This window comes from Myotis myotis, unplaced genomic scaffold (genome assembly GCF_014108235.1).
Source record: "Myotis myotis isolate mMyoMyo1 unplaced genomic scaffold, mMyoMyo1.p scaffold_m19_p_20, whole genome shotgun sequence".
NCBI classification, from domain to species: Eukaryota; Metazoa; Chordata; class Mammalia; order Chiroptera; family Vespertilionidae; genus Myotis; species Myotis myotis.
The window spans coordinates 12,547,015-12,562,163 of NW_023416325.1; the positions used below are offsets into that span (position 1 = coordinate 12,547,015).

Consider the following 15,149-nt stretch of genomic DNA (forward strand, 5'->3'; position numbering starts at 1 on the left):
TTGCTCCCCTTTGCTCATTTTTACAGCTGCATAATATTCCCCTGTGTGGACATGCCATGATGTATTTATGCATGTACTGAGGAGGGACAAAGTGGCTGCTAAGGCTCAACTGGAAGCTGCAGCCCTCCTTCTTCCCGGGTCATGGCTCCTCATCTGCACTCAGGGTTAGCATTTACCTCCATCCTGGTTTATCTTTCCGTCTCACCCTGTCTCCTTCCTCTCTTCTAAAAACTCTTCAAAGCCTCTTAAAACTTATGAATGGGTTTATTAGCTTTCAACATCTTTACTGTTAGATGCAGTGGGACATTCTATAGTGGAAGGAAGAAGAGTGCTGTAGGTAGGGTCTGCCCGCCATCTTGAACCCTATCTTAGGTCCAGAGTCTCTGACTCACTTCTGCTTCTCTGGCCCTGAGATCCACAGGCCCTCAGAGCCCAGCAGGTGGCTGGGGATGGTCCCTTTCCTCTGAGAATAGGAGGCCCCTTGACTTCTGAGTCTGTGGCCACTCAGCTGAAAGACTACATTTCATCTTTCCTGACAGCTAGATGTGGCCATGTGACCACAGTGGAATGGTCGCTTCTGGGAAACATTAACTTCCTGAAAACCTGGGCTCTTGGCTTTGTTCCCGTGAGATCTCTTCCCAGCATCACATAGCATCTGGGGGTTAGGGTGGGGCTTCAGTTGTTCTATTGTTGTGTCCCATCCCTTCCCTTCCCCCCACCTCACTGCTACTGTTACTGCTCTTGCTTAGGAATGCCTATTTCCACCCTCACCCCGGTGAACTCTACTCATTCCTCTGAACCAGTGATTCTCAACCTTCCTAATGCCACGACCCTTTAAGACAGTTCCTCATGTTGTGGTGACCCCCAACCATAACATTATTTTCGTTGCTACTTCATAACTGTAATGTTGCTACTGTTATGAATCGTCATGTAAATATCTGATATGCAGGATGTATTTTCATTGTTACAAATTGAACATAATTAAAGCATAGTGGTTAATCACAAAAACAATATGTAATTATATATGTGTTTTCCGATGGTCTTAGGCGACCCCTGTGAAAGGGACGTTCAACCCCCAAGGGGTTGCGACCCACAGGTTGAGAACCACTGCTCTAAACCAAGCATGTCAAACTCAAAGGCTAACACAGGCCAAATACACAAGGTTTAAGTTTCTGTGGGCTTAAAAAAAAACAAAAGCTTCAATTTTCATAGAAACATAGGTTTATTTCGATAGAGACATGCTGAATACAAAGGGCTGAAATAAATGAGTAATCATTAACATAAATAATAGAACATTTTAATAAAAATTAATGTTTTTCTTAAACATTAACTTACTAGACACTGAATAACTGCCCAAATTAAGAAGCATAATGCAAATAAACCTATTTTTCTTGTTCTCTGAAAGCGCACACCAAAGAAGTCAGTACAAGACTAATGACGTAGCAATCGGCTGCTAAAATATTCGCTGTTAATATTAGTGGGGAGAAACGGTGCACCTGCATGTAAAGTGTGTAAGGGAGATGAATGCAACACGATTATAGTAATCAGTCATTAGTGAACATTGTAGTTTGTTATTAATAATTATGTATAACAGGATATTGTAAAAATTAAGTTACAAAATTTTTATTAAAACGTTTCTTACATACCGTTATATTGGCTGGGCCACAAAAACATTCGTTGTGGGCATGCTTGCACTCTCTTTAAGGGCAGCCCCTCTCCACAACTTCCCAGTCTCCCAGGTAGATGGCAGTTTCCTGTCTGCCCAGCTCTTCCCCACCGCATCACTCAGTCTGTGGAGTCTGGAATGAGAGCAGGAGAAGACACAGTCTGAGGCAGCATCCTTAGCTGTGTGGATGTTCAGTTGGGCAAGCATTTGCTGCAGGAGTCAGACCCAGCCAAGGCCAGTCATATGGCCAGTCACAAGGGCATTCTGGTGCTGCCTCTTTGATGAAAGTATAAAGAGAAGAGGGTGTTTGCAGGGGTGAACAAGGGCAGTGGAGGAGTGAGTTTGCACACTCTAGACTAGAGTCTAGACCCTGCCAGTCTCCCTGGGCAGGCAGGTAGGTCGGGAAATATGACATCCTCCTGATTCTGGGAAGAGCTAAGGGCCAGGGCAGTGTCCTCACATCCTTGGCGTGGTCAGCCTGGCCCTGGATGTCCAGCTCTGACTCACTCCTTGTTTGGGCAAACCCTGGCCTGAGTGCCAAGTCCCCAGGGTTTAACAAAGGCAGGTCAAGCAGAGATAGGATCAGAGGACCAGCTCCTGGGAACAGTGTGGGTGCCTGGTCTGTGTTTACAGCTGCTTCCTGCTCTCTGTCTGGAGAGCTGGGTGTGGCCACCGTCTGAGGAGGGGATGGGGGGATCCTCTCCCATACACCCTGCACACTAGTCCTGAGTATACGGAGCAACCACAGGGGCGTGCAGGAGGTGGCTGATCAATTATTCTCTCTCATCATTGATGTTTCTCTCTCTCCCTCTCCCTTCCTCTCTGAAATCAATAAAAATATATTTTTTTAAAAATAGCTTTGCTTGCAAATTCTACCTTTCAAGAAACAGATCGTTTCAGTCTTGTACAACTTATTTCAGAAAATAGAAAAATAGGAAATACATACCTCATTTTTACAAGGCTAATATAATATTGATATGCAAACTGAACAAGAACAGGACAAAAAATAAAATTACTAGTCAATCTCACTCATGAACATTTATATAAACTGAATCCAATTATAGAAAAATAAGTTATCATAGCCAAGTCGGTTTATCCCTAGAATGCAAGGTTGGTGTAGCATCAAATCACATAATGTGACTCACCATATTAACAGAATAAAGAAGGAAAACCACAGTAATATTTTAATAGATGCAAAAAAACCACACCTATCCAATAAAATTAAATTCATTCATAATAAAAAAATTTCAGAGAACAAAAATAGGAATAAAAGCTAATAGAGCCGAAGCCGGTTTGGCTCAGTGGATAGAGCGTCAGCCTGCGGACTGAAGGGTCCCGGGTTCGATTCCGGTCAGGGGCATGTACCTAGGTTGTGGGCACTTCCCCAGTGGGGGATGTGTAGGAGGCAGCTGATCGATGTTTCTCTCTCATCGATGTTTCTAACTCTCTATCTCTCTCCCTCCCTCTCTGTAAAAAATCAATAAAATATATTTAAAAAAAAACAACAAACAAACAAAAAAAACTTAAAAAAAAAAAAAGCTAATAGAATAAAGGAATCTATTAAGAAACTACAGCAAACAACATAATGATGAATTATCCCTGCAGGTGGGGAGACTGCTACACAATGTGCTCCATTGGACATCCTAGCCAGTGCAGTAAAACAAGAAAAGGAGATACAAGGTACAGGATTTGGAAAGAAAAACACAAAACTCTCATTATTTGCAGATGATATGATTATCTACATGGAAAACCCAAAAGCATCTACAAATAAATTGTTAGCATTAACTAAGGGTGCTGGATTCAAAGTCAAATTAATTTGCATTTTATACATTAGCAAAAATCAGAAGATTTCAATTTTTAAAAGACACAATCTAAAATAGCAACAAGCCCTAACTGGTTTGGCTCAGTGGATAGAGCGTCAGCCTGTGGACTGAAGGGTCCTGGGTTTGATTCTGGTCAAGGGCATGTACCTTGGTTGCAGGCACATCCCTAGTACAATTAAATAGAAGTAATGAGAGCAGACATCTTTGTTTTGTTCCTGATCTTAGGGAGAAAATGTTCAGTCTTTCATCATTATAGCTGCCCTTTATTAGATGGAAGAGCCCATCTATTCCTTGTTTGCTGTGTTTTATCAAGAGAGGCTGCTGGCCCTAGCTGGTTTGGCTCAGTGAATGGAACGTCAGCCTGCGGACTGAAGGGTCCCGGGTTTGATTCCAGTCAAGGGCACATGCCTGGGTTGTGGGCTTGATCCCCAGTGGGGGAGGGGGGCTTGTAGGAAGCAGCCAATCAGTGATTCTCTCTCATCATTGATGTTTCTATCTCTCTTGCCCTCTCCTTTCCTCTCTGAAATCAATAAAAATATATTTTAAAACAGAAAAAAGAAAGGATGCTGGATTTGTCCAATGCTTTTTCTGTGTCTGTTGAGGTAATCATTGTTTTTGTTCTTGATTCTGTCAAATGGTGTACTGCATTAGTTAATATTTGGATGTTAAAACAATTTTGCATTCCTGGAATAAATCTCATTTGGTCATGTTAAATCATCTTTCTTATATGTTGTTAAATTCAGTTTGCTAATATATTGTTGAGTCTTTTTGCATCTCTATACGAATTATTGGTTGTTGTTTTCTCGTGATATCTTTGTCTGACTTTGGATGAGGGCAATTCTGGCCTCGTAGAGTGAGTTAGGAAGTATTCCTTCCTCCCCTCCCTCCTCTATTTTGTGTGTGTTTAAAATTGATTGATGTTTGTTATTCCTTTAACATTTGGTAGAACTTATTAGTGAAGACATCTGGTCCTAGACTTCTCTTTGTTAGAAGTTTTTAATATGACTAACTCAATATCTTAACTTGTTATATATCCATTCAGATTTCCTGATTCTTACTGAGTCAGTTTTGGTAGTTTGTGTTTCTAGGAACTTGTCCATTTCATCTATCTACTTTGTTGGCATACAATTGTTCACAGTATTCCCTTATCATCACTTTTATTATTAGCAAGATGTCGTTAGTGATATCTCATATTTCATTCTGATTTCATTAATTTGTCTTCTCCCTTTTTTAAAGATCAATTTAGCTAAAGGTTTGTTAATTTTGTTGACTTTTCAAAGAACCAATTTTTGCTTTCATTGATTTTGAGATTTCTGTGGCCCAGAATATGGTTTGTCTTGGCATAGGTTCTCTGGGCACTTAAAAGAATGTGTATTCTGCTGTTGTTGGCTAATGTTATATAAATGTTTATTAAATCCTGTTGTGTAATGGTGTTGATTCTATCTTCTTGCTGATTTTCATCTAGTTCTATCAATTGCTGAGAAAGAAGTGTTGAAGCTTCAACTATAACTGTCAATTTGTCTATTTTCCCATTCAGTTTTATCAGTTTTTGCTTAACATATTTTCCAGTTCTGTTTGGTGCACACACTTTTAGGATTGCTCTGTTTTCTTGGTGGGTTGACCCTTTTATCATTATGTAATGTCTTCTCTGTCCCTGGTAATTTTCTTAATGAAGCCTATTTTATCTGATATTAATATAGCCACTCCTGCATTTATTTTATTAATGTTTGCACAATATATCTTTTCCTATCCTTTTGCTTTCAACCTACACATGTCATTGTATTTGAAGTGAGTTTCATTTAAATAGCATATATTTGGGTCGTGTTTTTTTTTTTTTTTTTTTACCAATATCTGTTGTTTAATTATTGTATTTAAATCATTTACATGTAATGTAATTATTGATATAGTAAGGCTTAAGTCTGCCATTTTATTTTTGTTTTCTGTTTGTTCCCTCTTGTTTCTCTTTTTATTTTTTCCTACCTTCATGTGGTTAACTTGGACATCTTTGAGAATTTCATTTTGAATTATCTATAGTATGTTTAAGTGTATTTCTTTGCATAGCTTTATAGCGGTTGCGCTAAGATTATGTTATATAAACAAAACTCATCTAAGTCTACTGGTGTTGACATTTTACCATTTGGAATGAAGAGTAGAAACGTTACCTCCATTTGTGTCCCATTACTCTCCTTTTTGTTTATTGTAATTATCTTAGATATTTCCTCTGCATATACTGAGAACAACTTTTGGCAGTATAATAACTTTTGCTTCAATCATCAAACATTATTTAGAAAACTCAAGGAGAAGAAAAGTCTATTGTACTTACCAAGATTTTGCTTATCATATTCTTTTGATGTTCCAAGATTCCTCCTTTTACCATTTCCTTTCTGTGTAAAGAACATCTTTTAGTCATTCTTATGCTTATGACAAATTTTCTTAGTTTTTCTTCACCTGAGAATATATTTATTTTTCCTTCACTCCTGAAGGATATATTCACTAGATATTAAATTCTAGGTTGACATTTTTTCCTTCCAGTACTTTTTAAAAAAAAGTGCTACTTTCTCTGGTCTCCATGTTCTGATCAGAAATTCTTAGTTGTTTGATTTGTGAAGTGTCCTTTTTCTCTGGCTCCTTTCAATATTTTTCTTTGTCTTTAGTTTTTAATTTATGATGTATCTTAGTGTGAATTTCTTTGGGTTTATCCTGCTTGAGGTTTGGGCAAAATCTTGAATCTGAAGGGGTTTTTTTTTTAATTTTCTTTTTGCTAAATTTAGGAAATTTTCCAGATACTATTTCTTTGAGTTCTTTTTCTTAGCCCCATCCTCTTTCTCCTCTACTTTTGGAACTCCAATGACAAGGATGCTAGATCTTCTGTTATGATCCCACATTTCCTGAGGCTCTTGTTCTTTTTTTAGTTCACATTCTCTCTCTTGTTTATATGTGATAATACTATTATTCTATCTTCAAGTTTACTGATTATTTCCTCTGCCCTTCCCCCATTTTGAGGTTGAGCAAAACTCTAATCTGCTGTTAGTTCCATCCAGCTCGGTCAGAATCGGAAGCTCTCCTTGACATGAGGCAATGCAGAAGAAAACTATAAGAAAATGTAACTTAATTTCTATCTTCTGGATATAGAAGGACTTTTTAAAAATATATTTTATTGATTTTTTACAGAGAGGAAGGGAGAGGGGTAGAGAGTTAGAAACATCGATGAGAGAGAAACATCGATCAGCTGCCTCCTGCACGCCTCCTACTGGGGATGTGCCCGCAACCAAGGTACATGCCCTTGACCGGAATCGAACCTGGGACCCTTCAGTCCCCAGGCCGACACTCCATCCACTGAGCCAAACCGGCCAGGGCTAGAAGGACTTTTTTATTATTAAAAATAAAGATAGAGCCCTGGCCAGTGTGGCTCAGTTGGTCGGAGTGTCATCCCACACACCAAAAAGGTAGGGGGTTCAATTCCCAGTCAGGGTACATTCCCAGGTTGTGGATTTAATCTGGTGGGGGCACATATGCAGGAGGCAACCGATTGATGTTTCTCTATCACATCAATGTCTGTCTGTCTTTCCCTCTCTTTTTCTCTCTCAAATAAAAATAAAGATAGAAATCACACAGAAAAAAATCTTAATAGATTTAAATATTCAGAAATTTAAACATCTATAACATCCTGAAAAAAAAATCAATAGATTAGGTAGCAAATGGCAAAAGGATGTGCCACATATATGACAGCAAGTAATGTTTCTAACATAAATAGTGATAAAAGCCAAACCGGTTTGGCTCAGTGGATAGAGCATCGGCCTGTGGACTGAGGGGTCCCGGGTTCGATTCCAGTCAAGGGCATGTACCTTGGTTGCGGGCACATCCCCAGTAGGGGGCGTGCAGGAGGCAGCTGATCGATCTCTCTCATCGATGTTTCTAACTATCCCTCTCCCTTCTTCTCTGTAAAAAATCAATAAAATATATTTTTAAAAAATAAATAAATAAATAGTGAGAAAAACATCAATATTCTATGTGGGTACATAGACAATTCATTAAAGAGGAAATAAAAATGAGCCATTTGAATTGGAAAATAAAATTTAACACCTAAAACTAATTCTATATAATAAAAGGCTAATATGCAAATAGACCAAAAGTTGGGACAACTAAACAACCTGTCGCTATGACATGTGCTGACCACCAGGCGGCATGTGTGGAACATGGCGGGCATTGGCCACAGTGGGATGGTGGAGCAGGTGAGTGGGTGTGCTAGGTCACGGCAGGGTGCCAGTTGCTGTCATCGGGGCGAGCCCCTGGTGGTTACTGAAAATTCTTTGCTCCTGCGGGCCGTGGTCCCACCCAGCGCTCCCACCTGTTGCCTGCGCCGGCCCCGCTCACACACGCAGCTGGAGCCGATCCCGATCACTCAGCACCATCAGTGGGTGCGAGCAGTGGCTGCTGGCCCTGATCACACCTGAAGGCTTCTCCACCTCCCCCTGCTCCTGAGGGGCGATTGGGGCAGCAGACAGGGGACCAGGGGCCACAGAAAGGGGACCGGGGGCCACAGCAGGAGTGGCCAGGCGGGGGCAGGGAGGAGGATGGGCCAAGACCCGCCCCTGTGTCTACCGCAGCCTTGCAGCCCACAGTTCCTTTCAAAGTGCACGAATTTGTGCACTGGGCCCCTAGTATAAATGTCAACTGTAATTGAAAAAGAAATATAAACTCATTACTATACAAAGAAATGCAAATTAAAGTAAGATACCACTTTCTACCTATCCAATTAGAAACATTTTTAAACTGTGAATACCCATCACTGGTGACAGGCAGTGAAAATACATACTCAGATAAGTGGTCTAGGTCAGTGATGGCAAACCTATGACGTGTGTCAGAGGTGACACGCAAACTCATTTTTTTGATTGATTTTTCTTTGTTAAATGGCATTTAAATATATAAAACAAATATCACAAATATAAATCTTTGTTTTACTATGGTTGCAAATATCAAAAAAATTCTATATGTGACACGGCACCAGAGTTAAGTTAGGGTTTTCAAAATGCTGACACGCCGAACTCAAAAGGTTCGCCATCACTGGTCTAGGTGTTGGGTGTGAGCCAGAAATTTTACATCAAGAATTGTTCCTGGGGAAATCATCCAAAATACCAAGGCTTATGAATAATGACATTCATAGCAGCATTATTTATAATAAAAAATTGTCATTTATAAAACTGTCTTGAGGGACGGTTGCATAACCAAAATAATCATCATCAAAATCAATCCATTGTCTACCTTGAGCCACAAAGTGATGCCCACTAAGCCCCTTGACAATCCTTTGCATCCCCAATTTCTAGAACCTCAGAACAGATTTCCCTGGCCATGCCCCGCCCCGCCCCGGAGTGATGGAGACAGACCGCTGCATCCTGGCCCTCTTGCAGGCAGTTAGAAACCATAGTCAAGAGGATGTTTGGCCGAAACCGGTTTGGCTCAGTGGATGGAGCGTCGGCCTGCGGACTGAGAGGTCCCGGGTTCGATTCCGGTCAAGGGCATGTGCCTGGGTTGCGGGCACATTCCCAGTGGGAGATGTGCAGGAGGCGGCTGATCGATGTTTCTCTCCCATCGATGTTTCTAGCTCTCTATCTCTCTCCCTTTCTCTCTGTAAAAAATCAATAAAATATATTAAAAAAAAAAGAGGATGTTTGTAACAAAGTAGGAACATGTTTACAGTGCAATGCAAAATGAAAAAGGAGGACCCAGAATCAGTCCATGATGAAGTGCAAAGAGTATAAAATTGTTGCAAAATGCAGGGAAGGAAGGAAACTGAGAAGGAAAAGGTTTGGAGAGGCAGTGCAGGCACAAGGGGTGAGGGGGTGGGGAGCAGTGAGGGCACTGCTGTTATTTCAGAGAGCCTTGGCTGGCCTCCTCCAGGCTCTGGGGAGGGGGGAGGGGTGCAGTTGTGAAGGCACAGGGTCTACAGCATCCAGGGGCTCTGTCAACCAGAGCTCTCTGCCCCAACCAGGGAAGGTAAAGCCACAGTGCCCTCCAATCTGACAAATAGCCAGTGGTGCCCACTCTCGGGGAGGGGACTGAAGTCAGATGATTTGTGAAGGTCAAGGGAGCCAGGAAGATGTCTCAGGAACCTGGAGGGCACTCAGGAAAGGTAGCAGAGGACCCAGGATCAGTGATAGCCTCCTCTCCAATCTTGCAGCCTTCACCACGGAGGACTTTGTAACCAATGGTGAAACTAAGGCAAGGAGAGGCCAACTCACTAGTCTGAAGGGTGAATTCACTGGCTGTTTGCCAAAGGGTGTTCTGTGCATGAGTGCAGGTGGTGCCCCTCCCATGCAAGCGCCTCAGGCCCCCAGAGCAGGGCAGAGTGACTCCTGGAACCAGAGCTGCTTCTTGAAACACTGTCTTGTTCCAAGAAACATCTGCATTGGAGGAAAACATCCTTACCTATTTCAGAGCCGAAAGATAGAAGAAATGTTGGTTTTCACTTCCCCTGAAATGAAATCCCTTAACTAGGAGCTTCCCAAAACTCAACCCCAAGGACTCTGGAGCCTAAGTTTAGATTGTCCTTGGAAGGTCACCGGATAATCCTGGCTCGGGGTCAGCCAGCAGCTGCTCAAGATAATTTTGCTTTTCTGCTGACTCGGGCCTTTCCCTCAGACAATTAATGAGATCCTGCCACACTTCCCCTGGGAGAGAAGAGAACAATGGCTGTGAATGAGCAGGTGGCCTTGGCTGGTGGGAGCCCCTTGCCACAAATCAGGGATTGACGTCCCTGCCCAGCCCTGCACCCTCTCTGAACTGGGCTTCCAGGCCCTCCCCCTTCCATCTGCCTGAGCAAGCTCCCTCTTGGGGTTTCACCCCTTCCTACCTCTGGGCTCTTGCTAGAACTTCTTCCCAGATCTTAGCTCCTCAGAGAGGCCATCACTGCATCACATGGCTGTCTCTTTCCCCAGGCAACAGGCACACCTGAAAGGCCTTACCCAGTTGCTGGTTGAGGGTGGGAGCTCCCTGGGTTGTGCTCCACTAAAGAATGTGCTCAGCGTGCAATAGGTCAGGAGATCCCCCTGAGTGGAAGGAAGGGTGGGCTGTCCTCATGCCTCCCCTCCCTAGCCCCTCCTCCACCCTGCCCTTGGTATGAGCTGGCCTGTCTGTGGTGGCTCTGGTTCCACTGTAGTGTTGAGGTAGAAATCAGATTGTAATAGGTGGAACCTGTCAGTCCCAAGATACTGTGATCCCCAAGGTACTGTGGGGCTGTCCCAAAGAGTCGTGAGATTGCTGGGGGCACCATGGGCTGCCAGGCTGGAGGTGGGCCCAAGGATGGGCTCCAAAGTGGTAGATGGAGGGAGGCAGGTGGGCAGGTGAAGGGGAGAGCCTCATGCAGCTGCACCCCAAGCTGGCTGAAGGAGCAGCAAACAGGCCCCTACCTGGTACAGATGCATGAAGATGGCCACTGTGTTGAGATTCGTTCCTGGATACTGGTGGGGAAAACCAACAAGCAGATGGACAGTTCCAGCTTGGACCTCTGGGAGCAAGGCTAGGGGACGAGGCAGAAAGGCCTCTGAGTGGAAGTGGCCTCAGCAACACAATGTAGAAGATGAGCAGGCCCCAAGCCAAGGGACAAGCACTGAAGGCAGAAAAGGCTGTGGACGGGAGACAGACCAGCCTGAGGGCCCAGAGGGAGGCATGTCTGGGCGGAGCATGGAGTGCGTGCTACTAGACCGGGCCCAACACAGCCAGGCACACGTCACCCTAGGCCACTCCCAGTAATCAGCACTTTGTTCTTGGGCAGTGAAGAAAGCCATGGAGGATTTTAGGCAGTGTGAGTCAGGGAGGGGCCTGCTGGGATGGCCCAACTACCCTGAGAACAGCCCAGTGGGCAAGGGTGGGGCCCACACAGTCTGAGGCCGCAGAGGGCGTCCTGGGAAGAAGGCAGTGTGGATGTAGAGGGGGGCCTTGGGCAAAGTCTCTGGACTTGGACTAGGGGAAGCAGGACTGAGAGGGTGGGGTGAGTGTTGTAGCTGGGCCTCCTGGAGTGGATGGCAGAGGGGATGTCCAGGAGGGTCTGCAGGGTATTGGGGGAGGGGAGGTGGAGATAGTTTGCAGCAGGAGGGTAGCAGCCAGTGAGGTGGTGGCTGGGAAGAGACTGTGGTTCTTGGTGCTGGGAGGTAAGGTAGGGGTAAGGAAGGGGGTAAAACTTCCCTCCACATCCCACCCCTGCCTGCAGGGCCCAGCAAACATGCCTTCCTCCCGGTGCTGGAGGAACAGGGTATTGGCCTTACCTCAGAGCCACCTGAGGAAGGAGAAGGAAAGCTCCCCCGCTGTGGTTGACCTCAGAATGCCGGGTCTCCTCTGTGGAGGGCCCTGGCTAACAGAGGCAAGGACCTCAGGCCATAGGAAAGCACAGGCATACCAGGGGCCCCAGTCCAGGACAGAGTAGACTTTACTGGAAACAAGGGCGCTGACAGAGAGTGAGGAGGGGGTTGCCAGAAAGGGCTGGTGCCCCCATGGGTTGTGGGCTGCAGGGCCTGGTGCCCCACCTGTGGGGCTCCTGTGTTCATCCTGGTAGGCCTTTCGAGAAACTGCTGGGCCATTGTGCAGAAGAATGCCCGGAAATCCCGAACCTCCCTCCTCTAGTGAGGATGGAGGCTCTTCCTCCTGGCCAGGAAACTCCAAGTTGGCTTCCGGAGGTTGGTCTGGGGGCTGGGGTATCAGAGTTACCACTGGTGGAAGGGCAGAGCACAGCCCCTCTGTCCCTTTATGTCTCTCCTGTCTGAGGCCAGAGTAGGCCTTGGAGCTGGGCCACCGCAGTACAGCCTGTATGCTGGGTCATTGGGGAACACTGGAGACTTTCTGAAGGGGTGTCGCTTGAGCTGGGCCTCTCACGATGGGGGATGGGCAGCATCTTAGGAAGAGGAGCAGTCTGCGAAGGTTGGGAGGTCTGGAAAGTCTCCAGGGCGGCAGCAGAATGGGAGGAGGGGTTTCCGAGAGATCATCTGTGCCTCCTGCTTCGTGCTGGGGCCTCAGGCCCCAGGGAGGCAGTGATTGGGTGGGCATGGTGCTGGGAAGGACCTTGGACGACGCAGGAGGCCAGCCCGACTCGCACAATTCTGCCTGGCCTCTCCGCCTGTGGGAGAGACTGCGCCAAGACTCGGAGGGGCACCGAGCAGTAAGGATGCGGTGAAGGGTCTGGATCCGCTTAGTCTCCAGGGCGAGCTGGGGAAGAAACCACGAGAGTCCCACACGCAGGCCTCTACGCGGTGGTGATGGTGGGGACTCCCTCAGACCTTGGCCAGGGAATAGTGGAGCTGCCCTGGGGGTGGGGACCATCAGGGCTCTTTCCGGGAAGTGGCGGGGGAAGTTGGGGATCATGTAGCTCCTAAAATGGCGAGGCGGGGACATGCAAGGAGGTGGCCGAGGAGGAGCGCGCTAGCAGCCACCCCAGGCCAACCCAGAAAGTGCTCGGCCACAATTAGACAACCGACAGCGGTGGTGGCTGGGGGGTGGAGGCCGTGCCGGGAGCGGTCCCCGGGCTCTCGGCTATCCTCACTCACGGTAATTTTACTACCTGCCGGCTACTGGGGGGCGTCATGATTGGCTGCGGGCCGACAGCTTCAGCGCGGATTGGCTGCTCGGGCCAGGAGGCCGGACCCGAGTCCGCCCCCCGAACTTTCAAAGGGGAGGGACCCCGGGAGGTGCCGGCAGACGCGAAGTCTGTGTTCAGGCCAGTGGAGCAAGCTGAGAGGTCTGTGCGCGGGCTCAAGGGCACCAGAATCCACGCAGGGCGCCGATCTGCTCGGCGAAGGCACCGCCGCGCCCCCCGCGGAGGTCCCGGGGCCATCGGGCGCGCGCGTCTCACCTCCAGCCATGGGGTCGGCGGCGCTGGAGATCCTCGGCCTGGTGCTGTGCCTGATGGGCTGGGTGGGCCTGATCCTGGCGTGCGGGCTGCCCATGTGGCAGGTGACCGCTTTCCTGGACCACAACATCGTGACGGCGCAGACCACCTGGAAGGGGCTGTGGATGTCGTGCGTGGTGCAGAGCACGGGGCACATGCAGTGCAAGATGTATGACTCGGTGCTGGCGCTGAGCGCCGAGGTGCAGGCGGCGCGGGCGCTCACCGTGGGCGCCGCACTGCTGGCGCTCCTCGCGCTCTGCCTGACCCTGGCGGGCGCGCAGTGCACCACCTGCGTGGCCCCGGGTCCCAACAAGGCGCGCGTGGCTCTCACGGGCGGCGCGCTCTACGCATTCTGCGGGCTGCTGGCGCTCGTGCCGCTCTGCTGGTTCGCCAACATCGTGGTCCGCGAATTCTACGACCCGAATGTATCCGTGTCAAACAAGTACGAACTGGGAGCAGCGTTGTACATCGGCTGGGCCGCCTCGGCACTGCTCATGTGCGGCGGGGGCCTCGTGTGCTGCGGCGCCTGGGTCTGCGCCGGCCGCCGGGACCTCAGCTTCCCCGTCAAGTATTCGGCGCCGCGACGGCCCGCGGCCAGCGGCGACTACGACAAGAAAAACTACGTCTGAGGGCGCCAGGCACGGTGGGGCCCCTCGTGTCAGCGACGCTCACAAGCCGGAGTACTGGCCATGGAGCTCCGCAGCCCGTCCACTCCGACCGTTACTCGCTGGGTCCTGGGCGGTGCCCTGCCCTGAACAGGCGACACGCAGTTGGGAGGACTTGCTCGGTTTCTTTTTCTGGGGGCATTGTTGGCTCCGATGTGGGTGGGGCTCAGATTCCTTGGTTGTGTGGGCGCTGGACCGAAGATGCCACTTCTCTCCCCGTCCCCACCAGCGGTTTCTGCTGATTCCAGAGGGTCAGGCTGAGGGCCCGGGGCCCCCAGCCTGGGTTGCATGAAGGATATGTACAGCTGGCCTTTACCGCCATCAGCAGGCCCTGAGCCTAGGGGGCCCAAGAGACTTGGTCTGGACCTCCCTCCTCCCCTCCCTCAACCCAGCAGCTCCCCAGGCCAAGATCCTGAGTGTGGGGCTGGGGTGCTGTCCTCCTTCGCCGTTTGGGGGAGGGTAAGAATTTGTTTAGTAAATGGTTTGAAAACCCTCCCACCTGTGTTCTGTTGTCTGTGCTGTTACCACCTGTACCCAGCAGCCCCCATTCATCCACCCACACATGGACTCCTCCCTGAAAGGCTCCTGTGGGGACCTTCCACTGCTAGCTCGGAGCCCATAGATCCCACCCACAGCCTTTCCTTCGGTCCTCTCTGCCACACGATCACCTTCCTGCTGGGTAGGAAACAGCCAAAGCTCGCTGCAACCCAGGAACACCCTGTAGTCAGAAGAGCCTCTCTGAGCCATGGGACCTGGGAGGAAAGGGTAGACACTGCCCCCCCTCCCTCAAGCCAGTGAGTGGTGGGCTTGAGATGCAGGAAGTGCTGAGGGTGGGCTGCCAGGCTGCTGCTGGCTTTGTTTAGAAGAGGCTGGGCTCCACAGGGTGGGTGTTTTCCACCTGCCCTCTCAAGGCTCATCTATCTCTGGGTCACATTAAATGGCCACAGACATCTATACACCAACTGGGCCTATCAGCTGGGTGCAGTGGGAGCAGGGGCGAATCCAGGATGTGTGCTGGGTGGGCTCCGGCAGAGCTAGCTGCAGGTCAACAAGCTTGTTGCCATGGGAGGAGGCCTCATGGCCAGTGGCCTGGAGAGTGTCAGGCTCAGCTCCAGCCCATC

General features: G+C 48.2%; 1 protein-coding gene and 1 long non-coding RNA gene across 2 annotated transcripts; one reads left to right on the forward strand and one right to left on the reverse strand.

The window, feature by feature from the left end:
• Window positions 1–1,359: 1,359 nt before the first annotated feature.
• On the reverse strand, window positions 1,360–11,198 carry LOC118678428. Its single transcript, XR_004974896.1, has 3 exons — window positions 10,896–11,198; window positions 5,813–5,873; window positions 1,360–1,799 (listed from the first exon to the last, which is right to left on the reverse strand). It is a non-coding gene; the product is annotated as an uncharacterized LOC118678428 (long non-coding RNA).
• A 1,650-nt stretch (window positions 11,199–12,848) lies between these two features.
• On the forward strand, window positions 12,849–14,524 carry CLDN5 (claudin 5). The gene has a single exon (XM_036354127.1). The coding sequence runs from the start codon at window positions 13,336–13,338 to the stop codon at window positions 13,990–13,992; it is 657 nt and encodes a 218-aa protein (XP_036210020.1). The 5' UTR covers window positions 12,849–13,335; the 3' UTR covers window positions 13,993–14,524.
• Window positions 14,525–15,149: the final 625 nt, after the last annotated feature.